We start from the raw sequence: 24,657 nt of genomic DNA, 5'->3' as shown, positions 1-24,657 counted from the left end.
ACCAAAGGTAATATGACCTCATAGTTCAGGATGGTAAAGACAGTTTTACAGAAAACCAACCCTCAAGAGAATTAGTTGGTGTCTGGGGGATGTGACGGTTGCTTGGGGGAAGAAGCAGGTACTTTCCTGCTCCATTACTGTGCTCTCCATCTCTCTCTCCCCAGATCACCCTTAAGCTAATCCCACCCTTAATCATATCCCATCCCATCCCAACCCCTTTGACACAATTTACAACCTCCTGGCTGAGGAAATGGAGGGACACACCTCCCCACTTCTGGATAGGGAGTGAGCTCACCATCAGGACCACAGAAACTTTCCAACTCTGCTAATAACCAAGATCTTCTGCTGAGGGATATAGCCTTACCAGATGATGCTCCAGGGTTGTTGATTATTATTGGAGAATACAGCTACAGATTTTACCTGAGCCAGTTCTCACCCTCAGACAACAGGCAGGAAATGTAGTTTTTCCTGTAGTTTCCAAAAACGCTTTCTTTTCCTTTCTTCCTTTTTCTTTCCTCCAATAAACACTTATCAACCACTCTCTAGGAGCCAGGCCCCATGCTGGGCATCTGAGAGTCACCATTGAGTGAGAAACAATTCCTGCCTTCTAGATCTTTGATTCTGTACTGAAATCAAGATCAGCAGAATTTTTTATGGGGGGGTGGTGGTGTCATGTGAGAGGAGCTCACTGTAACTGGTATTGATAAAGACCATAGAATATGGGCACAGAGAGGTAACCCACCCAGCTCTGGAGCCCAGGGATGGAAATGCCAGTTAGACTGAGAACAGAAAGGTTAAGACAGACAGGCAAGGAAAAAGGGGCAGTTTGCAAAAGGAAAGAACACATGATTCTTTGTGGCTGGAGGAAGAGCTGAAGTAGGAGCCAGGCAGTGGAAAGACATGTAGAGGTTGGCAGGGGTCAGGCCCCAAAGCACTCTCGACACCATTAAAAGGATCATGGGCTTCATTCTGAGGGCAGTGGGGAGCCACTGATCTTCCCTAAACAGAGGAAGGGCACGAGAATGTTCAAGAGTGGAAAATAGATTGAAGGGTACGGATTAGAGACATACAAGCCAGGGATTTCAACTCAGGGATGGCTTTCTCACGTAAGGGTCACTTCACAGCTACATTTCCACAGTTGCAACCTTGGTATCCAGCTCCCAAGCCACTAATCAGCCAAGAACAGTTTCCATTGTGAGGCAGAGGGCCAAGGGTCACATGAGAAGCCTGATATTGACGCCAGCACTAGGCAGTACCTTGGGGACTCGGTGGCCCTCATCGCATTTAGTCTCCTAACAACCCTACCATCGTCAGTTCATAGCTGAGGACACTGAAGTTCAACAAGACAAGTGACTTACCCAAGGTCACAGAGCTATTAAGTGGTGGGGTCAGAATCTGAACTTAGGGCCTCGGACTCCAAGTCCAGTGCTCTTTGCTCTCATGCAAAGACAGTAAGTACTGTGAAAGACACAAGAAGGAGGAGATTCATGAGACCTCTGGAAGTCAGGGCAAGATTTATAGAGGCAATGAAGAGGGATGGGAAGTGCATCTTGAAGACTGGGTAGATGCTATGTGAGCAGAAAGGAGTGATGATGAGGTGAAAGAGAAGAAGAGGTAAGTGAGTGAACGTCACAGTGAAAACCAAGAATGGCACATCCATGGGACATCTATATAATGTGACATAAATTTACTCTACCTCTCAGGAGGTTAAGAGACATGGAGAATGGAATGAAAAGTCTAACACATGAATAATCTGAACACCCCTAAACAGAGAGAAGATTGAAGAGGTGGGAATGTCTCAAGAACGAATGTTGATTGCTCTAAAGCCCAGGCGCCACAATACTGAAGCCAAGAGCCCTAAACAAGCCCGTGCACCACACCTGGAAAATAGCCCCCCACTTGCTACAACTAGAGAAAGCCCATAGGAAGAAATAAAGCCCCAGCACATCCAGAAATAAATAAATAAAAATTTTTAAAAAGAAGTCAAAATTATAAAAAAGAATGAATGCTGAGAATTAATCAGCAAATAATAGTGAAATGGCACAAAACTACTCAGTGTCTGAGTTTGTCAGCCAGAGAGAAAAGGCAGATTACCTGCAAAGAATAAACAAATTGGTGGTTGACTTTTCAGTTGCAATAACAAAAGCCAGAGGACAATGGGTTAGTAATATTTTCAGGGTGCTGAGAAAAAAATAATGGTGTTTAATGAAACTCTTTCAAGGTGAAAGGAAACTTAAAGATATCTTCCGAAAAAATCTGAGAGCTTGACTACTAAGAAAATTGTAGAGAATATATCTCATTTAGAAGAAATATAATCCTAGACAGAGAATCTGAGATGCTAGGAGAAATGATGAGCATGGCTACTTTAAGTCAATTTTAAAAATATATTGACTTACAAAGTAACGATAATCATGGGTAATTTGAGGGTTTAAAAAAGATAGAACTAAATTACTGGATAATATCTTATCATTTGAGAGTAGGATGATTAGAATTTGTTTAGGAAGAGGTTAAAGATACATATTAACAAAGCATGCATGTGAAATCATCTGAATTAACCACTAAAAGATAGGCATTGAGACTGGTATAACCTCCAAACAACAGAAGTGGGAAGATGCAACGAGAAAAAAAAATTATTTTTCAATGAAGTGTAAAGCAAGCTAATAACTGAAAAATAAATACAGCATAGTTCCATTTATATTAAACTGAAAAACTCACAAAGCTAAACACTGATGTTTGGAGATCAATATATAAACAATATATGAAGCAAAGAAATGATGGACAAAATACTCAGAATAGGGATCATATCTGATGAAAGGAAGAGGAATACATGGGTGAGAAGAAGGCTATGCAGGGGCCTCCAATGACTTCATGCCTTGCTTTTCACCAGGGTCAACAGCACAAGGAAGCAAAGATGTAATCTGGAAACTGAGGCAGAAGCCCAGCATACAGATGGAGGCCCTTGATGGGGACTAAGGGAAACAAGATGTCAGACCTGACCTGACCCACATGTCCCACAGGTGCCCAAGGCTTCTCTGGGGGTCAGAGGCAATCTGACTCACTGCAACACCCTCTGTGGGGCCTCTGCCGAGAAAAGACAGGGCTGAGGTCAGGGGACAGAGGCTCTTCAGAGCAACAGCCCTGCTTCCCATGGTTGCATCAGGTGAGGGTGAGAAGGTGGGGAAGGCAGTGGGAACACGTAAGGCTACTGTTCTCTACTGAGAACACAGCAAAGGAGTCCAGGATGACTTTCAGGCTCGTGGCACCTGCACATCAATAGCAAGGGTGGGAGTTTGCAGCCAGCACTCCCGGGAGGTGGGGCAGCTGCTGCTCCCCACTCAGGTCTGTTATTGCACCTTGGGCACAAATCCCCGGGCATTCTTCCTGATGCCTCCCCTAATCATCTCCCTGCGTTCCTCTCAAACACCACCAAAACTCAGCGTTCACTATCAAAATATTTGCTCCATCTGTACTAACCGACGGCAGCCCCGGGAAAGGAGAGGCACTTTAAGCACACTTGTAAAAGACACTCTGCTCTCACGGACCCATAAATCCACACGTTAGCAAATCCTAAAGCAGACCCAGGATTCAGTTCCCATCCCCTCCACCACTTCCATACTGGTTCCTGAAATCATTAGCCTGAATCGAACCTGAGTAACCAAATGAGCTCCTTTTATTTCTCTGTTAGGGCTTCTCCCCAAAAAGGAAGAAAGGCAGGCAGGCCAGACATGACATTTTACTTTTTATGGGTCTCAATTTATCTGACATGCATATTTCTTAAAGCTTTCACCAAAGCTACGCCTCACCGGCCAGCCAACAACACCTCCATTACCGCTCAGCTATTTCTCATTCATTTCTGTGACTTTCCTTTCTTATTGCCACACTTTCCAGACGATAACATTAAGGGGATTGGAATTATTAAGCTCTTCCTTCTCAACAGTTTCTCAGAGCATCCTGAAGCCACAGAGATTGTGATGAATGAGTTCCAATGCCTTCATTTTTTATAACTCCAAATGAAATTTAGCCACAGCTAAGTGCTGAGACAAGGGTTTCACTGGACAAGCTTCTTGGTTTCAGATATATTATGCACAAGGGGCACCATTCCATGCCATGACTGCCTGCCTGTTCCAAGCTGACATGCCAGGTTCAAATCACAGATGCCACTATTCATGACAGGGTTGCAACCACCCAGCAAAATGACTTCTGAAACTGGCTACATGAGGATCTTGTGTAGCACTAACCTCAACTGGAAGTAAAAATTCATTATTTGATTAATGCCAGTCTCATTGACTGGATTGTGAGTTTCACTAGGACAGTTACTTTCCTCAATATGGTGGCCTTCCATTGGTCTTGCCCACTCAGGGCCATCTGTGCTTCTTCTGGCAAGGGAGTGGTAAGCTTCTTTTGGGGAGCCACACCTTCCCACTCAGTCTATCCAGTTGCAATGGGATGGACTCGTCCCTGGTCTAGGAGTGGTCATGTGACTCAATCCTAGCCAATCAGAGAGTTCATCCATCTGGCCATGATGGCTGGCTCAGGAGTGGGCATGTGACCACACCAGAGTCAACAAGGAAGAATATTGGGACTAATACAACAAATTATTTGAGAGAAAAGTATGTCCCCTCTTCAGCTAGATTTGAAACTAGGAAAACAAGTGCAGGCATGCTACGTCAGGCTGATGCATTGTTTGAGAATGAAAACAACATGGAGAGCAACAGAGCTGAGAGATGAAGAGAGGCCAGTTGCTGAAACAACCTCCCTGAATCAAGCAAAGCCTGAAGCTGGACTAATCTCTTTTGAGTATATCGGTTTGATAGCTTTCTGTCAATTGCAAGTGAATGTAAGTGCCACAAGGGAAAGGAAATTGTCAGTTTTGCTAACCACCATATGCCCCATACTTAGCACAGTGTCTCACATAAAACAGAAACTTAATGTTAATAATCAACAAATGATTTAAATACCTTACACAGGAGCCTGCTCCCTAGTGCCCCTGGCCAGACAATTCAACAGCCTCGAACTCTGACAAGTACTATTATTACCTCTTCCAGAGAATTGTGCAGGCTTCCCTGGTAGCTCAGCTGGTAAAAAATCCTTCTGCAATGCAGGAGACCTGGGTTCAATCCCTGGGTTGGGAAGATTCCCTGGAGGAGTGCATGGCAACCCACTCCAGCGGTCTTGCCTGCAGAACCGCCATGGACAGAGGAGCCTGGCGGGCTACAGTCCATGAGGTCACAAACAGTCAGACATGACTGAGCAACTAAGCACAGGATAAGGGATAAATGAAATACGGGATGTTTGATGTTTACCAGACACAAAGCACAAAAGAAATTTTCACTAAATTACCAGTTAAAACATAAAAGCTGGTGTGACCCCACACATGAGGCAAACCAACCAAACCCCATGAATATAGACCAGTGTACACACAAGGAATGGTACCAGATCAGGCAATACCTCCCCAGGGATGCCACCAATCCAAGTGGTACCTCTAAGCACCTCCAGATAGACATGGCCCCAAGCAGGGGACAGGACCTGGAAGCAGATCAGGGACCCAGATCTTGGCCTCTCTCATACCCTCAGTTGCACATCCTCATGCAAAGTCTAGACAACTGCATGGCAGTCCTGCCCCTGACCATCTCCCCACAACTGCAGAGAAGACTCTGACACTCAGATGCCCTTTTGGAGAGAAGCGGGGAGTGGGGTAAGACAACTGCAATCCTAAAGCCTATTCTCCCCAAAAGGACCAAGTTAACTAAAGACGACCATAATGAAAAGAATGACACTAAACGGAATGGATGAAAGTTTATTTTTTCTCTACTACCTAGAGGGGTAAAAGGGGGTGGTGATAACTTCATGAGATCAGAGAAATTATAGAAAAGTACACTGCATTTTCATTGTACATTTAAATAAGCTTGAAATGTGGCTGTACAAATGTTGGTAGCACTGTGAGCTCTGCATGGGGGGCAGACAGTCTATTCGTGATGATTACAGGAGGAAACACACGTTAATTGCAAGCCACACTAGCCACACTGATCCCCTGCAGGAAGTGTTTCTAGGAGGCTGCAACCTAGAGCAGGGGACACCCTCCTGCCTTGTGCACTCCTGGGGGCTGATGAGGAAGAGTGTGATCTCAACACGTAAAAGCATCATCTGTATTTTAAATGAAAGCTGTATGCAAATGGGGCTTCCCTGATGGCTCAGTAGTAAAGAATTCGTCTTCCAATGCAGGAGACACAGGAGACTTAGGTTTGATCCCTGGGTTGGGAAGATCCCCTGGAGAAGGGAATGGCAACCCATTTCAGTATTCTTTCCTGGAGAATCCCATGGACAGAGCAGCCTGGCAGGCTATGGTCCATAGGGTCGCAAAGCTTCAGAGCAACTCAGCATGCACACTTGCAGGCAAGTGGCTCTGACATGTGAATCTATAAAGAACTTAATTACTAAACAAGGCAATTTGAGTATGACAGACTTTTACTACTTAAGCATAAGTATTATAAAAGTCATTTCCAGAAAGCTTCTCGACTACTGTAGCAACCAGACTTCATTCTCTAGCAAATGTCAAAGCCACCATATTTGTTTCTAGATAAGCAAAGAAGAGCTCATGGTGGGAAGGTAGGGGAGAAAAGTCATGTGATCTAACCTAACCCCCATCAGACCGGACAAGCCAAGCCTTCACTATCTTGACTGAAGGGCAGTCTGGCTTCTGTTTACACATCTCAGCCGTAGGTGTGCTCATGGCTCCTGGAGGTATTCTATTCCATCTCAGGACAACTAACTGCTAAAACAGATGGTCAGACTGAATCAAAGTTAGCACCCTGTGATTTTCAAAACTGTTCCATTTCTTGAGGCCCCTGGCCTGGAAGACATTAGTGATTGGAAGACAGCAGCTATGCCTCCCACCCCAAGGCTTCCGTCTCATGCCTGTCATCATAAAAATGTGAGACCATGAAAAGGTTATGGCATGAGATGGAGCCCTTCATCCCAGGGCTGGGACAAGCTTGGGGCTGGGGATCCATGGGAAACTAGACTACAGGTCCTAGAGCAAGGAAAACCTAAAGGCAGTTTCCTGAGTCTAACCGATGATAGAAACTTCCCAGAGTCAGCAAATTAGGAATAATCTCTTGCAACCACCAGAAATATGATGAGACCATCAGAAGTAAATTAAATCAAGAACAACAGAAATCACAGTATATTGTTTCTCTGTGCTTTTATTTAATCCAGATAGAAAATTAAAAAATCAGTTCTATCGAATCCAAGCCATCTAGATCCTCCAACATCTGTCCCTTTCCACACACTTTAGTTACCCACACCTGTGCATCACAAAACAACCTCAGCAAAACATCAAAAATGAAAAAGTATTAGATAGACAAGACACAAAGGGCCTTAAATCAGAAACATGGAACTAGCAGAAAGGAAAGAGTTAAAATCTTGAGAACCCCATTACAATCGATGCTTTCCTAAAGCAAAAAATAATTCCACTCCTCTTTGTGATCTTTTTTTGAGACCCTATAGCCAGTGCACAATTTAAAAAAAAAAGAAAAAGAAAAAATGTTCCTTTATTTCTTAGTTGGAACAGCTTAAGCAAGAACTTATGAAGAAAGTAGGTCAACCGACCTACTTTTTTTCTTCTTTAGAAATGTTTGCATTCAGGATAAGAGTTGGTGGAAATTTTCCATTCCAAATTCTGCTCTGGAGAGGAAAATCAGCCATCTGACTTGACATGATGGATGGTAACATGCTAACCATCCCTTCCAAATGACCCATGTGTTATCCCTCACAGTTTTTTTTTTTTTTTTAATTTTCAAGATGGGTATCATATTCATAATGAAAGAAAATTCAGACTTTTACTTTTTTGTAGGGAAGGCTGCTGCTGCTAAGTCACATCAGTCGTGTCCGACTCTGTGTGACCCCATAGACGGCAGCCCACCAGGCTCCCCTGTCCCTGGGATTCTCCAGGCAAGAACACTGGAGTGGGTTGCCATTTCCTTCTCCAATGCATGAAAGTGAAGAGTGAAAGGGAAGTTGCTCAGTCGAGTCCGACTCTTAGCTACCCCATGGACTGCAGCCTACCAGGTTCCTCCGTCCATGGGATTTTCCAGGCAAGAGTACTGGAGTGGGGTGTCATTGCCTTCTCCAGTAGGGAAGGTTAAATACATACCATCTTCCTTTTGTGAAGAGTTGTTTGATGTTATCTTTTTCTTTACTTCCAAGTGACAGGAGTGGTGTACCCTAGGGTATGAAGCCACCATTCACATGCTTCAAATCCTGATATGCATCTCCAAAGGCTACCGTGTTTATTTATTCCATATAACAAGTAGAAGCATTTATTGCAAGTTCTAAACACTTTATAAATATTATACACTTAATCTTCATAACACCACCATTACTTTCATGTCTGCTGGCTTCTTCAGCTAGTTCTTGCTTCACATGGATTTGGTGCTCAGGTCCCCACTACCCACCCACCCCAACCCTGATTCTGGCTGCCACCTCTCAACAGGTTCCAAAGTCTCACCATAGTTTCTTATCCTTCTATTGTTCTTGGGAGCTGAGGACAAAAGCCTCAGCTGGCTCACTCTCTCCTTCTCAGCCCCAGACACTCTAGCTTCCGAGACTGATCCCGAAGACTGAACAAGGCATTCTCTGATTTTCCATCAAGCTAGGTTAGGAACTAGAGGCAGCTCTGCTCCGGAAAGTCTGAGGAATGAGAAGCGGTGAGATTTAAAATAAAGAACTCAAGGGGACTTCCCTGGTGGTCCAGAGGTTAAGAATCTGCCTTCTAATGCAGAGGACGCAGGTTCAATCCCTGGTCAGGGAACTATTAACAAAATCCCACCTGCCTCAGAGCAAATAACCCCAAGTGCCTCAACAAAGACCCAGTGCAGCCAAAGAATAAATAAAATAAAAGGACTTGAGCTATGCATGAAAGAAGCTCAAGTGAATACACAGTAAAGGGATTGTGAATCCAGAAGTGGCACTTTTTGCCCCAGTCTCCCTCCCTGGCCAGCTGTATATTCAAGGAGCCACCAGAATGGATGAACAAAAATTGGGGGCCAGAGCCATTCCCACTCCCATATTTACTACTGGGTAAATAAGGGTGATTTCTCAAGCTTTTCTGGCCATCAGTGATGCTATCTGTAGAGGCCTAACCATGACTAACTCAAGAAGTTGAGAGTCTCTCTGAGACAGTGCACATCCAACCACTCTGCACATCTACACAGCCAGGCAAACACACAAGACCTCACAGAAGCAGCCTGCCAGGAGGATCACCAATGGGTACTGATCAGTCAGTCCAGGTCTTTTCTGTTCCATGCAGCTCAGGGAGGATGTGACCTCCCAGAGCATGCAGTTGGGGCAGACCACATTGCCTCTCACCCTCTGCCTCCCCAGGCACAATTCTTCCCACCTCCTTGGGGGTCTGCCTCTCTGCAGGACAGCCTGGTGTGTCTGCTCCCCCACCTACCACAGGACTCCTGGAAGAGCCATCCAGGAGGGGGTGTCCACTGCCTGAGCCTCAGTTCCTGGACTGAAGACAGTACCAGTAATAGAGACACAAATAAGACGAAGAAGCCCAACAGTCATTAGGAAGAAAACACCCTCACTCCTTAGCCCACAGACTCCCACCCAGGTGTCCGCTCTGTGGCTAACCCCACACCTTGGCCAACCTTTCCCATGCTTCCAACAACCTGAGAAAACTTTGGAAGCTTGAGGGGGGAATAAGACCAGTGGTCCTGGGGCAGTGCCAGCAGAATCACACTGCAAACCAGACACTGAGAACAGACATTCTTAAAGGCTCTCTGGTCACCCATCTGAAGAGTCCACTAGCCGTCCCTCTGCCCAACAGTAGCTGCAACCATCTTTCTTCTAGTGAAGTGAAATGTGTCTCTTTAGAACTCCCAGCCCTGAATCCACTTAATGATCTCCCTTTTTCCAGATGGGACTCCAGAGATTGAGGACTAGTGGCTTTGATCCCCGCCCCCACACACACACATTTGCAAGACAAACATTCCCCTCCCAAATAATTACTAAAAATGACTGCTATAACTTCTATGGCCTTCGCCTGCTTCAAACACAATCAGATGTGCTGTGGTTAAGAATAAGGTGGACAAAGAGCCTGAAGGGATGGACCCACCCTAGAACCCTGCAGCTCTGGGACCTTCAACCATCATCTCCTCCACGTGTGTCCTGAAGACACAGCGTGGGAAGGTAGGAAGCAATACCCATTTCACTTGGGAGCTCTGCTTTGCACGGGAGCCAACCTCAACTGCTGTGTCCCTATAAGCTGCACCGACTAAATGGATGGGGAGTGCCCTGCCCTGGTGATTGTCAGAAACAGTTAAGAGGTGAACACCCCACCTGAGTGCCGGACAGGCCATCAGGAGGCCCATACCCAGCACCCGAGCCCCAACTCCACTATTCACTGCGCACCAGCAGTCCCTGCCAAGCCCTCAGGGCAAGTCCTCTGGAGACAGCCGGTGGGTTGCTGCCAATAAGCCATGAACCAGGTGTGACTGATTTTTAGAAGTAAAGCTCAGGAGGAGAAATGGGTTCTGACTGAGGCAGTGTTTAGACAGAGGATATTCTTAATAGTTTCAGATACATGTTGAAGTCCAAAAATAGATACTTTTTCCCCCAAAGCCAAGCTTATATGCAATAGCTTTTATCATGAGTATTTTTATATAACCAGATATCTCTCTTAGAACCCCTGGAACATAACAATGAACACAGGAGGAAGGAGGAACGACTTTAGATTTTCTCTCTTTTTAACAGAGGAGACTTTTATCAAGAAGCCCGTGGTCCCAGTGGGAAGCCACCTCCTCCTCCCCTCCCCCTCTGTGCTCCGAGTCCACTTTCCCAGTTTCTCTGGAGAGGAGGAGTCTCAGACTCCAGGAGGCATCAGCACCCATGCTCATGTGCTCATGGACAGCGCACATTTGTTGGCTTGATCTTCATACATATCCCATGGAGTCGATGTTATGGTCACAGATGAGGAATTGACACACCCAAGCTCACAGAGCTGCTAGGTTCTAGAGAGGGCCCTGGATCTTCAGACTCCTGGTCCACATTGCTCTTTGGATTACAGTTCAACAACACACCCAAATGTGTTTGACAGAAGGGAAGAAAATACAAAGTCACAAGAGTCCTTTTCACACCTGAATTTTGCACCTAAAATTCAACTAAATTAATGATGAATGCTTACCCCAGGAAAGAAAAAGATTTACACTAGGATTGTGATCAGTTGCATTATTGGCTCAAATTCTCCTCCCCTCCCTGTCTTCATACTCTTTGACACATGGCTTTGCAGTTCCTCACAGGAAAGGAGCAGAACATTTTTCCCATCTTCTCAACTCTGTGACACATTGTGGCCAGTGGCACGAGGTGAAAGCGATAGCATGCTGGTTTGGAGGCTAGACTTCAAGAGCCTGGCATCCTGCCACTTGCTTTCCGGCTCCTGAGAAGAGCGTGCCCAGGCTGGCCTGCCGGTCCCAAGAGGAGCACGAGAGCTACATGGAGCAGAGTCCCCCCGCCCCAGTGATGACGCCCAGCCAAGATCAGCCAAGAGCAGAGCCCCAACCAACCTGCAGCAGCGACTCCCTAACAGCTGACTGTGGGGCAGGAAATTGCTTCTCTAGTACAGATTAGCAAGGGGGAGCCCCACTAAGAATGCTATAGGGAATTGCTACAATGGGAAAGCAGCTGGACCACACCAGGCCTTCCAGACTTTGGGATTTCAGGTATAAGTATCAATAAAAAGCCTCTGGAGAAGGAAATGGCAACCCACTCCAGTATTCTTGCCTGGAGAATCCCATGGACAGAGGAGCCTGGCGGGCTACAGTCATAGCGTTGCAAATAGTAGGACATGACTTAGCTACTAAAAAACAACAACAAATCAAAGAAAAAGTGTGGAAACCAACCACAGGATTCCTCCCTTTTTGCTTTTCTGAGCAAAGGCCATATATAAAAAAATAACCACTGCTTACTATCACCATCAATTCATAAGAGACAGGACATGTTAACACTAAAACTGAGGCAAGGATATGATCTTTGAATGTGACACAGTCCTTTCCAAGCGAAGATAGCTGGCCACCCTCCATATATGAGCCTTTTTCTTTCCTCTTGTCACAGATCAATGAAAACTTTGTCACCAAATAGCTCTGGTCCATGTATTAGCAACGTTTCTGCACGCTTTATGGTAGAACTGTCAGAAGAACACAGAATCAGTTATGTGAATTGCAAGACTTAAATCGCATTTCTGTTTGCTCTGTGACAATAAAAAAACTACATTTTTAAAACTGGGATAAAAAATAAAGCTAAAGATAAATTTGAGGTCCTCTGCCATGCCTTCTCCATTGGCAGAGCAGCCAATGGCCCTGACAAACCCCCACCTCAACAAAATTTTTTGAGTCACACACTATGCAGGCGCCTAAGATGCTGGTTTTGTGCTTCCATGATTACAATAATGTACAAATAAAAAGGAAAGCAGTGATCCCAATGGAAGCTCTCCCAGGGGTTACAGGGACACATAACTGAGACAGAAGTTACAGGCAGGGAATCCCTGGGACCAGCTCCAGGTACACATATGAGGTCACACATAAACATTGACTGTCTTCTTTCTGAGTCATAAAGAGCCCCTCCATCCTTCTGTTGGGTATATGGAGGGCCAGGAGAAGGAAGGGGGTCACAGTGCCCAGAGAGAAATGCCTCTGAGGGGCCCTTGACAGCCAGGCAGGTTGTGAGGTGAGGGCAGTGGGCAAGAGTCCTGTTCATCCCTTCGCAGCAGAGAGAGCAGTGCATGTCCGGAGCCCTGGGGGCCTGCGTCCCCTGGACTCCCGCACAGAGATGTTAAGCCGTGGTCTCTAACAGTCTCTGTGAAGGTCACTCAGTGTTTCCGCACATGCCATGGGGACGCCAAAGCCTGTGCCTCGAGCTCAGCACATTCAGTGAGCACAGAAAGGCCAGACACCAGGCCTCTTTCCACTCCCCTCTCCGCAGGCGACCAGGAGCACTGAGAGAGAGCTCTCAGTGAGCACTTCACCCTGGGAGACCGCCTGTCTTTGTGGGGCCAGAGCAGAATTAGCAGAGTCTAACGTCCTCACTCCCCTGATTGCAGTGGTCCCTCAGACTGCCCCAACCCCAGAGGGAGGCTGAGATGTGGAAACCTGCCCCAGGGATCTGGAAAGTCAGCCTACCATGGAACCAGGGGGCGATGGCTTTGGTGTTCCTCTCGAAGCCCGCTCGGCGAGGCAGCTGCTCCTCCTTAAACCAGCGGACTATGACTTCTCTGGAGACGGGGCGCAGGGGCCGCTCCCAGGTCCTGCTGAGACAGAGACCACCGAAGTGTGGGAGAGTCATGAGGGAGGGGGCAGGGGGCGGGGCAGGAAGGAGGGGGAGGGAACCGGGAAGACCACTGTGAACAAGCCCGATGCCCACATGCACGCTTGTGGAAAGGATTAAATAAATCCAGGTACTTGAGGGCACTCTGCAGATTATAATGTACCAGCTGTTCGTATTTTTCCCCAGAAGAAAACTGTTAGCACTTGCTTTGGGGAAAAAAAGCCTACTAGCATAATATTGTAAAGCTACTATAATCCAATAAAAACATTTTTTTAAAAGAAGGGGGGACTTTCCTGGAAGCCCGGTGGTTCAGTGGTTAAGACTCCACGCTTCCAATCCAGGAGTGGGGTGGGGTCCCTCAGGTTCAGTCCCTTGTTTCGGAACTGGGATCCTGACTGTTGCCTGGTAAGGCCAACATTTCTTTTAATGTAAAAAAAAAGAAAAAGTCACACAAGTGCAAGCGGGAAATAGGATGGGAAGAGATGTCTGAGGGAGAGAAAAGGCCAGGGCATAAACAGCAGAATCTATGAAGAAGGATCCTAATGTAACACCAGCAAAATCATTATATGTACGTGTCCTCCACCCTCCCCAAACCCCCACTGAAGAGGACGCCGGTTTTGCCTCTCTCCATCTCCCCGCCCATCTCCCCTGACCCTGCCATCTAAGGGGACACCTATCTTGGCCAACTAGCTTTCATGATTTATGAGGCAGTATCAGGACAGGGAACAGCCTCAATCTGCTCTGAAAATGGCTGAGTTTCACCTCCAGAAAATAAAAAGGAAAAGGATAGAAGAAAGAGAGCGGGGCAGGAACAAGGCAGTATATTGGCTGACTTTTGACCAGCGATCTGTGAGGGTCTGAAGATCCCTAGAGTGAGATGAACAGGGCCACTACTTCCATGCTGTCTGATATTTTCCCCAAAAAGCCCAGATTTTACTTGTTTTTGTGTCTCTATGGTGGCTCCTGGATGTATACAGAAATTCTGTTTTACTGGAGTCATACTAACACGAAGCCCAGTAAGGGTTTGACAGCATATGCTCCATAACAGCATGCACCACTGTTTATGGATATGAAGCAAGATTTGTTGTTGTTGTTGTCTAGTCGCTAAGTCATGCCCAACTGTTTTGTGACCCCATGAACTGCAGCCCGCCAGGCTCCTCTGTCTTTGGGATTTCCCAGGTGAGAATACTGGAGTGGGTTGCCATTTCCTTCTTCAGGGGATCTTACCAACCCAGGGACCAAACTCATGTCTCCTGCACTGGCAGGGAGATTCTTTAACACTGAACCACTGGGGAAGCTCATGTAGCAAAACTCCATTGCATTAATTTATGGTATGAAAGCAGAGCAGACTTTGGGCCCACCTTAAACAACTGCAACTTTTTCACCTTTCCACCTGAGTGATAGAAGCCTGGCAAATTCTCACTGTCATCGCTGTCTGGTCCACCTAATAGCACTGGCATTTAGAATTCACCACCTCTGTCATCATCTCTTATAAAATAAACATCAGCTGTCCCCTCATGCAGTCATTGCATTTCCTCTGCACCAACAAAAACGGATGATGAGCCCAGGACTTCCTAGTAAACCCCAGAATGAGCTCGTATTTTTCTTGCCCTAAAATGAATCCATGTACTCATGTGCAGTACTGAACACTGCAGATTTTTAAAAAGATTCAATAAGAAAGACAGGGCTTCCCTAGTGTCTCAGACAGTAAATAATCTTCCTATAATGCAGGAGACCTGGGTTCAATCCCTGGGTTGAGAAGATCCCCTGGAGGAGGGCATGACAACCCACTCTAGTATTCTTGCCTGGAGAATCTCCATGGACAGAGGAGTCTGGTGGGCTACATACAGTCCATGGAGTCACAAAGAGCTGGACATGACTGAGCAACTAACATACAAGAGAGACAGAGGGTGAGGTTCCATTGAACGGCTCAAAGGCATGACCAGTGGGGTCTGTTCTCCAAATACCTTCCTCCCCATAGCCACCTCCACAGGCAGAGCCCCTCTAACCAGCTTTGCTCCCCTGTATCCACCCTTCAGGATTTCCCTCTTCTCAGGAACCTCAGAGTCCCCTTCTCTTTATGAAACAACAGTCCTACCCCTAGCCTCTTCCTTCACACGTGCATTCCCCAGTAAATAACTATGCTTGGGGGAGTGGGGGGAAATCCCCTGGTTTTTAAGACTCATTCTCCTTAGAAGGCAAGAGGAGGTTATAAACGACAGCAAGGAAAATTCATTCACTCTTTTGTCCCTCTGTTTCCAAGTAGGGAATCTGATTCCCCAGAATGTAAATGCTAGGGCGAGGTGCTCCAAGAGGCCACCTGGCCAGAAGCCTTACTCCTGCACCTGCAGCTCTCTCCCATCTACCATGTGTCTGCCCCCAGGACAGCCAGGCAAGCACGTGCTGGCACCACAGTGCTGAGGGCAGTGAGGCCACAGGGACCTGTGGCATAGGGCAGCCACAAGAAGGCGGCTGATGCATGGCTTCCGGTGCCTGGGTCTGCCATTCCATCTGCCTGGTCCCTGGTCCCCCTACCCCATCCAAGGTGGCTCGCTGTGGCTGTCCCTTCTCCCCTACTGACAGCTACACCCAGACTGCAACAGTCCATGCAGCTCTGTCTTCTGGGCCTGAAGGACAAATTATTCGTCTCCTTAGAAAAAAAAAAAGCACAAGAGGAAGAAGACTTCTAACTATGTCTCTAAATCCAGTAAACATAAAAGAAACTCTGACTTCATAAAAATCAAGAATTCCTGCACGACAGAAAACGTTATCATAAAAGTCAAAAGACAAATGACAGATTGAGGGGCAGAAAACGTTTTATCACAAAGAAAAGAATCTTTCCCCCTATATTTTAGGAGTTCCTAAAAATAGATCAACCCTGAATATTCATTGGAAGGGCTGTTGCTGAAGCTGAAGCTCCAATATTTTGGCCACCTGATGTGAAGAGCTGATTCATTGGAAACGATCCTAATGCTGGGAAAGATTGAAGGCAAAAGGAGAAGGGAGAAAGGAGAAGGCAGAGGATGAGATGGTTAGACAGCATCACTGACTCAGTGGACATGAATCTGAGCAAACTCCAGGAGACAGTGGAGGACAGAGGAGCCTGGTGTGCCATAGCCCATGGGGTTGCAAAGAGTTGGACACGACTCAGCGACTGAATAACAATAAACAAAAAAATAGATGACAAAAAGACCAATAACACAATGAAGAGGCAGGAAAGGAAGAGACAGGTATGGAAATATCAAAAACCCTTAAACATATACAAAATACTTCACCTCATGCATAAATAGAAATGCAGATTTAAACTTTCACTGAGATATTATTTCTCACAAAAAACAAAAATCTGACAACATACTGCTGGCAAGGCTAAAGAATGAGTGTTCACAAGTACCATCTCTGTGGAGGACAAATTGAACTTAACTATCAATACTATAAATACATGTAGCCCTTAATCCAGTGGTCCCACTTTTGGGACTCTCTGTTGTAGATAATAGTTGCCCAAGTATAAAATTAATGTCTACAAGGTTACTTATTAAGGGCATTGTTGGTAACAACCAAAGGTCTCAAACAACACCACGACCCACCTGCCAGGCACGGCCAGGGGTGAAAGCGGCCCCGGGCCTGGGAGGCGGTGGTCGAGTCTCGCCTCCTGCTCATGGCTCTGGCCGAGCTCTCGGAACCTGGAGCTGAGTCCGGCAACGGTGCCCTTCTGGATGGCGCGGAGCGAGTGACGCTGGTACTCATCCCGGGCACGCTGGGCTCGGCGGCTCCTCTCCTCGTCAGCCGCCTTGGATCGGCGCACTGGAAAGGAAGAGAGGGCATGTTCACCACTGTACCCACTTCCCAAGCTTTCTTCCTTTTAAAATCATCTATTTCCAGGGACTTCCCTGGTGGTCCAGTGGTTAAGAATCTGCCTTCCAGTGCAGGGGATGGGAGTCTGATCCCCAGCCAGAGAACTAAGATCCCACCTGCCATGGGGCAGCGAAGCCCAGACCCCAACTAGAGAAAAGGCCTGCGTGCCACAATGAAGATTCAGTGAAGCCAAAATTTAAAAAAATAAATCAATAAAAAATAAAAATAAAATCAGGTGTATCTGACACCTGAGCCCCTGCTGTTTCCTACAAAAAGCCACAAGAGCCCTTAAGGCCATCCCGTTACTCATCCCTCCTCACGTTATTCATGTGGAAACTGAGTTCCAAAGAAGGACATCACCTTGCCCAGCTGGGTCAGTGGGCAAGCCTGGCAGGGACCCACACGCCCTGCTACCAGAGGATGAGTTATGGGAAACTCTGGAGTCCCGGCTCCGGTGCCCTTTCTCTTTGGTCTCCTGAGACCTTGACAGCTGGTGGGTGCGCGTGTTGGAGGGAGGGAAGAAGATGCTTCAGTAACTCTGTCACCACAGAGTTGCCGTGTCTGCCGTGAAGCCCCTCTCACCAGCACATCTTTTCGTGTTTCTCGAGGCAGGTTGGACATCTGCAAGTTGCTGCTTCTAAAACTCAAAAGGAAGTCCTGGATCTTGGAAAGTGCACAGAGCGAGGAAGACCTCTGAAGCACGGTCTAGAATTAAAACTGATTATTTTGTAGTCTGACTGCATCGAGTCAGGCCCCATCTGCCTCTAAAATCCAGTCCTTTTGTAGAGAACTCCTGGAGCTGGCAGTGTTCTCATTGCACAGGTCCAGGGGTTGCCTTGGCCCAAGCCTTAAGAAAAATCTTACCCAAAGCCTAAGTCTACTCCAAAGTCCATCCAACACCTGTATAGCACGCAACTACAACCTACCAATGCCAGAGAACTGTGTTCTGTTGGTGCTTGCAGGATACAAGGCAAATGGTCCTCACCCTTAAAGAAAGAGCTTCTTCTCCTCTTCAAGCGGTCCAAGTCCATTCTCGAAACACAATATCTCCCAGATCTGAGGAAGGCAGCAGGAAGTCTGTCCCTCAGAAAGTATTTATAGAAGCGGAGGTCACATAGACTGAGAGTGCCAGGGTGGCGGGAGGGGAATTTTCTTTGGTCTATTCATTGCTGCATTCCAATGCCTAGCATACATATGCATCAGTCAGCAGGTGATACATATGCTTGAAGGACTGCACCCCGTTAAGTATTTAACCCTGCCAGGCTCTGAGCTGGATATAGAGATAGCAAAGACGAGACGGTTCCCTCAGGACACTCAGAGTGTAGCTGGGAGAATAAGGCAAAAAAATATATCTGCAGCGTAAGGAGAACAGGGACTCCACAAGTCTTGCCGGAGTTTAGGGGCTGCAGCACTCACATTTTGTGAGGGAGTCAGGAGCCACCACAGGAGACTGAGCACCCCGCTGGGTCTGGAAGGGTCAACAGGAGTTTCTCCAGGGAAAGAAGAGGGAGGAATCCAGAAGGGGCAGAGGGCAGGGGCGGGAGGAGGGGAGAAAAAACCTAATTTCAGTTCCTGGGACTAAGAACACCAGAATACCTGCCACCACAAAGTCTCCAGCACGGGCTTTCCAGTCGCTAGACTACAGACCGAACACAGGAGCTTCTGCCCACAAGGAGGGCTTCCCTGGTGGCTCGGTAGTAAAGAATCCACCTGCCGATGCAGGGGGCGCAGGTTTGATCCCTGGGTCGGGAAGATCCCCTGGAGAAGGAAATGGCAATGCACTCCAGTATTCTTGTCTGGGAAATCCAATGGACAGAGGAGCCTGATGGGCTACAGTCCATGGGTCGCAAAAGAGTCAGACATGACTTGGAGATTAAACAACAAAATCTCTTCAGGGGCCAGTGAGAGTTGACAGCCCTTGGGGGACAGCCACAGTCAGTGATAGAAGGATGTCATATGCAAAGTGGGAAGACAGGCTTTGGGAACTCAACGAGGAGAGGGCACAGGCCACGGGTCACACAGGGACTAAATTCAGCCTCCCAAAGTCCAGCCCTGGTTTTGCCATTGTCTTCCTCAGAAACCTTCAGTGGCTCCCGGTACTTGCAAGACAAAAGGCAAATCCCTTGGCCCTTAAGGAGCATCCCTTCCACCCACTTTATTTCCCAGCCCAATGGGCCTCTGAGCCTCTCCCCACCTTTTCTTCAAGTGCCACCAAGCTCCCCACCATTCTGCAAACTCTCCTCTGTGCGGCTGTGTCCACCAACTCAAAACAACTCTGATGCACATGCAGCCAGATCAGCTCAGAAATGCCAGGCAGCAGTACGGAGGGTACTCAGAGGTGAGAACATGGCCGAGGCTGCAAGCAGGAAGCCAGCCCTGCCACCCAGCCTCAATTATGGAAAAGAGACTGACAGGGTCAGTGGCAGCTCCAGGAGGGCTTCTTGGGTCTTTTTCTCCTCTTGTGTTTCTTTCTTTTTCTTTGATACATAATTGATGTACATAAGCTTAAAGTGTTCTGTGTGCTGATGTTGAGATACTTAATTTATTGCAAAATGATGATCACCACAGCATTAACTAACTCATTCATCAGTCACATAGTTACCATTTCTTTTTTGTGGAGAGAAATTTAGGATCCAGTCTCTTGGCAACTTGAGCTTCACTGGTGGCTCAGATGGTAAGGAACCTGCCTGCAATGTGGGAGACCTGGGTTGGATCCCTGGGTTGGGAAGATCCCCTGGAGAATGGAATGGCTACCCACTCCAGTATTCTTGCCTGGAGAATTCCATGGATAGAAGAGCCTGGTGAGCTACAGTCCATAGGGTTCCAAAGAGTCAGACACCACTGAGTGACTCACTTTTTCACATTCATTCTTGGCAACTTAGAAGTATATAACATATTATTGTTGACTACAGTCACTAAGCTGTGCATTAGATCCCCAGAATTTATTCATCTTCTAATTTTGTACCCTTTGATCAACTTCTAACTCCTCCTCACCCCACCACCCCTGCCCCCAGGCCCTGGAAACCACCATTTTACTCTTTGTTTCTATGGGTTTGACTTTTTTAGATTTCATATATAAGTGATATCTTGTAGTATTTTCCTTTGTCTTTTTTCACTTAGCATAATCCCTAAAGGTCCATGTATGTATATGTATATATATATGTTGGGGGAGGGGTCTTTATTCACCCGTTGGCAGATGCTCATGCTGTTTCTGCAGCTTGGCTATTTTGAATAATGTTTACTGTTGCAGTAAACATGAGACCACAGATATCACTTTAATAACCTGATTTTATTCCTTTGGATATATATACCCAGAAGGAAGATTGCTAGGTCATACGGTAGCTTCATTTTTAATTTTTTTGAGGAACCTCCATAACGTTTGCCATAGTGACTGCATCGATTTATACTCTCACCAACAGTGCCCGGGATCCCCTTTCTCCAGCCTTCATCAACACTCTATGCCAACTTTCTTTTGAAAGTCCCTGAATGCCTCCAGGCCTCAGTGTTTACCTCTGTCAAAATAAGAATGATGTGAGTATCTGCCTCACTGAGTTATTATAAAGATTAAATGAAACATATAAAACACTATAAATGATGAAGTGCTTTGGAAAAACAATGTCTTACTAAATCAGGCCTCTGACCTTGATCTTTTCTTCAAAATTCTCAAAGCCTGATTCTGAAGCCAAGCTGCCTGGGTTCAGATCTCAACTTCATTTACCAGCTGTGTAACAGTGGACAAGTTAGTTAATCACCCTGGGCCCCCATTTTCTCAAAAGTAAAATGGACATAATAATGGTCCCTACCTCGTAAAGTTGCTATGAAGTTATTATGAAATTAATAATATAAATCACTTAACAATTGTGTCAGGTACATTTTGAGCACCATGGTATTAGCTAAAGCTTTTATTTTCATTGGAAGTGAAAAAGGTGAAAGTTTTCGTTGCTCCGTCATGTCTTTGTGACTTTTGCTATCCCATGGACTATAGCCCACCAGTCTCCTTGGTCCATGGAATTCAGGCAAGATTACTGGAGTGGGGGGCATTCAGTTCAGTTCAGTTCAGTTCAGTTCAGTTGCTCAGTTGTGTCCGACTCTTTGCGACCCCATGAATCGCAGCACTCCAGGCCTCCCTGTCCATCACCAACTCCCAGAGTTTACTCAAACTCATGCCCATCGAGTCGGAGATGCCATCGAGCCATCTCATCCTCTGTCGCCCCCTTCTCCTCCTGCCCCCAATTCCTCCCAGCATCAGGGTCTTTTCCAATGAATCAGCTCTTCGCATGAGGTGGCCAAAGTATTGGAGTTTCACCTTCAGCATCAGTCCTTCCAATGAACACCCAGGACTGATCTCCTTTAGGATGGACTGGTTGGATCTCCTTGCAGCCCAAGGGACTCCCAAGAGTCTTCCCGTGGGGGGCATTAGCCCTGTCAAAGTGCAGACATGAGCAGTTCTCAGTCAGTCCAGGAGGGGGCACCCTTGATGCCCAGTGGAATGAATTCTGGGTCTGTTTACAAGCAGCTTGTGGAACCTAAGTTCCCCAGCCAGGATAGTGAAAGCCTAACCACTGGATCGCCAGGGAACTCCCAGCTTTCCCTAAAGTAAGCTTTGAAATCTTCAAAGGTTGCTTCTGTTCCTTCTCTGAATCTGGGATAGATTCAAACTGTATCATGTGAATCTGCCGTGGAAACCCTCAGCTGGAACTCAAAGCATTTTTTCTTCTATCCCAGTGAAAACAACCACAAGCATCTTTGGCCCTGAGGCGGCAAGTATCAGACTGTCTTAAACCCCAGAGGATGCCACTGCAGAGGTGGGGCCCCAACCAAGTCAACTTCGCTTTCTCCCACGGCCCGAGTTCCAGTCCAGGATGACTTCCCACGGGCCTGTCCAGCAGGCACAGCAAGGGCCTGCACTGCACGCAGAACCACTGCACGCAGAACAAAGGGGGGTCCTGGCCATTCCCACTTCTAAGCTGGGTTCTAAGGTCTCCTTTCTCCATCTGTTAAAGGGGAGAATGAAGCTCGTCTCTCAGAAATAATGTAAAGACAGCTGAACAACATGAAAACTCTGAGGACCAGAAGAAAAGCCTGAATTTATAGACGGAAAAATGGACCAACCACAAAGAGATACCTCTTCACACCCATCTGTATAGCTACTGTTTTTTAAATTAAAAGAAATATGATAATAACAAGTATTGGCAAGGATATGGAGAAATTGGAACCCTTATGCACTGTTTGTGGGACTGTGAAATGGTGCAGCTGCTGTGGAAAATAGTATGGCAATTCCATAAAAATATTAAATGCACAATTACACATGGTCCAGCAATGCCAATTCTAGATATATACCCAAAAGAATTGATAGCAGGAATTCAAACAAATATTTGTATACCCATGTTTATAACAGCATTATTCACAATAGCCAAACATGGAAATAACACAAATGTCCATCAATGGATAAACAGATAAACAAAACAGTATATACATAAAAGGAATATTATTCAGTCTTAAAAAGGGAGGAAGTGAGTAAGTCAGACACAAAAGCAAAAGCGTTGTATGACTTCACTTATACTCCACGTATTGCACGTAGAGTAGCTAAATTCACAGAGTAGAAAGTGGTGGCTACCATGAGCTAGAAGCAGAGAGAACTGAGGAGTTATTGTTTCATGGGCCAGAGTTTCAATGTGGGAAGGAAACAAATTTCTGGAGATGGTGATGGTAGCAAAGCACCATGAATGTACTCAGTGTCACTGAACTACACACTTAAAAGTAGTTAAAATGGTCAATCTGAAGCTGTATCAGTTCAGTTCAGTCACTCAGTCGTGTGTGACTCTTTGCAACCCCATGGACTTCAACATACCAGGCCTCCCTGTTCATCACCAACTCCCAGAGCCTTTTGTCAAACTCATGTCCATCGCGTGGGTGATGCCATCCAACCATCTCATCCTCTGCCATCCCCTTCTCCTCCCACCTTCAATCTTTCCCAGCATCAGGGTCTTTTCCAATGAACTGGTTCTTCACATCAGGTGGCCAAAGTATTGGAGTTTCAGCTTTAGCATCAGTCCTCCCAATGAAGATTCAGGACTAATTTCCTTGAGGATTGACTGGTTGGATCTCCTTGCATTCCAAGGAACTCTCAAGAGCCTTTTCTATCACCACAGTTCAAAACCACAATGCACTTGTTGGGGGTTTTTTACCTTTTTTTTTTGGCATGCCATGTGGCCTGTGGGATGCAGGATCTTAGTTCCCCAAGAGGGATCAAACCCGTGCCCCCTCCATTGGGAGCTCGGAGTCTTAACCACTGGGCTACCAGGGAAGGCCCCTATCACACTTTAAAATTTTTTAAAAAAGCCATTCTGTAACATTCTGGCTTGGGGAGCACTGGGCTTAGAATGAAGAGGCCAGAGCACATCAGGTGTTGCTATTAGCTAGAAGTGTCCCCAGCTGTGTGTGCCCCCAGCCATCCCTCAGTTCTCTCACGTGCAGGTCAGGGGGAAATCCGGCCCCTTCCAGCTTTGCCCTCCTATCACGAGGATGTACCCACACCTGCCCGGCCTGGGGCCACCTCGCAGAACAAGACAACACTTTGCAGGACTGTCTGCCTGCAACCCTCCTGCTCAAAAGACACCAAGACTCCGAGTCTCAGGAGTCCAGTCTCACCCATGCTGGACCTGGGAGTTTCAGCTGCCCCGGGCTGGAAGGGGACAGCTGAGCATTCTGCTTGGCTTTGCTCCTGACTCTCTCTAGCCCGTGACAAGTCTTCACCTCCCTAGGTCTTAGTTTTCCCTCCGTAGAAAATAGAGACAGCCCCCTCTTTGATCCTGTGTGTGTGTGTGTGTGTGTGTGTGTGTGTGTGTGTGTGTGTGTACTAAATCATTTAGTCATGTCCAACACTTTGCGACCCCATGGACTGTAGCCCGCCAGGCTCCTCTGTCTGTGGGCTTCTCCAGACAGGAATACTGGAGTGGGTTGCCGTGACCTTCTCCCCATGGACTGTAGCCCCCTGTCCATGGGCTCCTCCGTCCGTGGGCTTCTCCAGACAGGAATACTGGAGTGGGTTGCCGTGACCTTCTCCAGGGGATCTTCCCAACCCGGGGATCAAACTGCCAGCTGTTCTGGAATCACGTCCGAGCCTCTGCTCAAGACTCCTGTTCAGTTCTCCCATGCTGAAGAGAAATGGCAGGAGCTGGGTTTCCTCTTGGCAGCATATCTGTGAGCAGTTACACAGCTCCAGAAACATGGCCAGGCGAGTCATTGCAAGAGGCAGGATTTTTAACACTTTAAGTAACACATTCAGGCACCAAAAACACATTTATTTAGCACACGTGTGTAGTGTCTCCCTTGTGCCAGCTCCACGTTGCACAGGCAGGAGCTGTGCATTGCACAACTCCAGGGGGCACAGTCACCCATGACGGTCATCAGTATGTACAGATGTTGTGACAGTTTCCTGGTAGATGGCAGCGCAGCACCTTGAAAAGCAGGCACCCT

At 46.8% G+C, this 24,657-nt stretch overlaps 1 protein-coding gene across 1 annotated transcript in view; it reads right to left on the bottom strand.

Moving 5' to 3' along the window:
* Positions 1-24,657, bottom strand: part of SH2D4B (SH2 domain containing 4B) — an 80,201-nt gene that overhangs the window by 10,382 nt on the left and 45,162 nt on the right. The window contains exons 5-6 of the mRNA XM_061161320.1: positions 16,911-17,127; positions 13,182-13,309 (exon numbers count right to left, since the gene is read on the bottom strand). Coding sequence (XP_061017303.1) covers positions 13,182-13,309; positions 16,911-17,127 — 345 coding nt within the window. The remainder of the gene's footprint in view (positions 1-13,181; positions 13,310-16,910; positions 17,128-24,657) is intronic.

Source organism: Dama dama, chromosome 15, assembly GCF_033118175.1.
Source record: "Dama dama isolate Ldn47 chromosome 15, ASM3311817v1, whole genome shotgun sequence".
NCBI lineage: Eukaryota > Metazoa > Chordata > Mammalia > Artiodactyla > Cervidae > Dama > Dama dama.
This window is presented reverse-complemented; position numbering and strand designations above follow the sequence as displayed.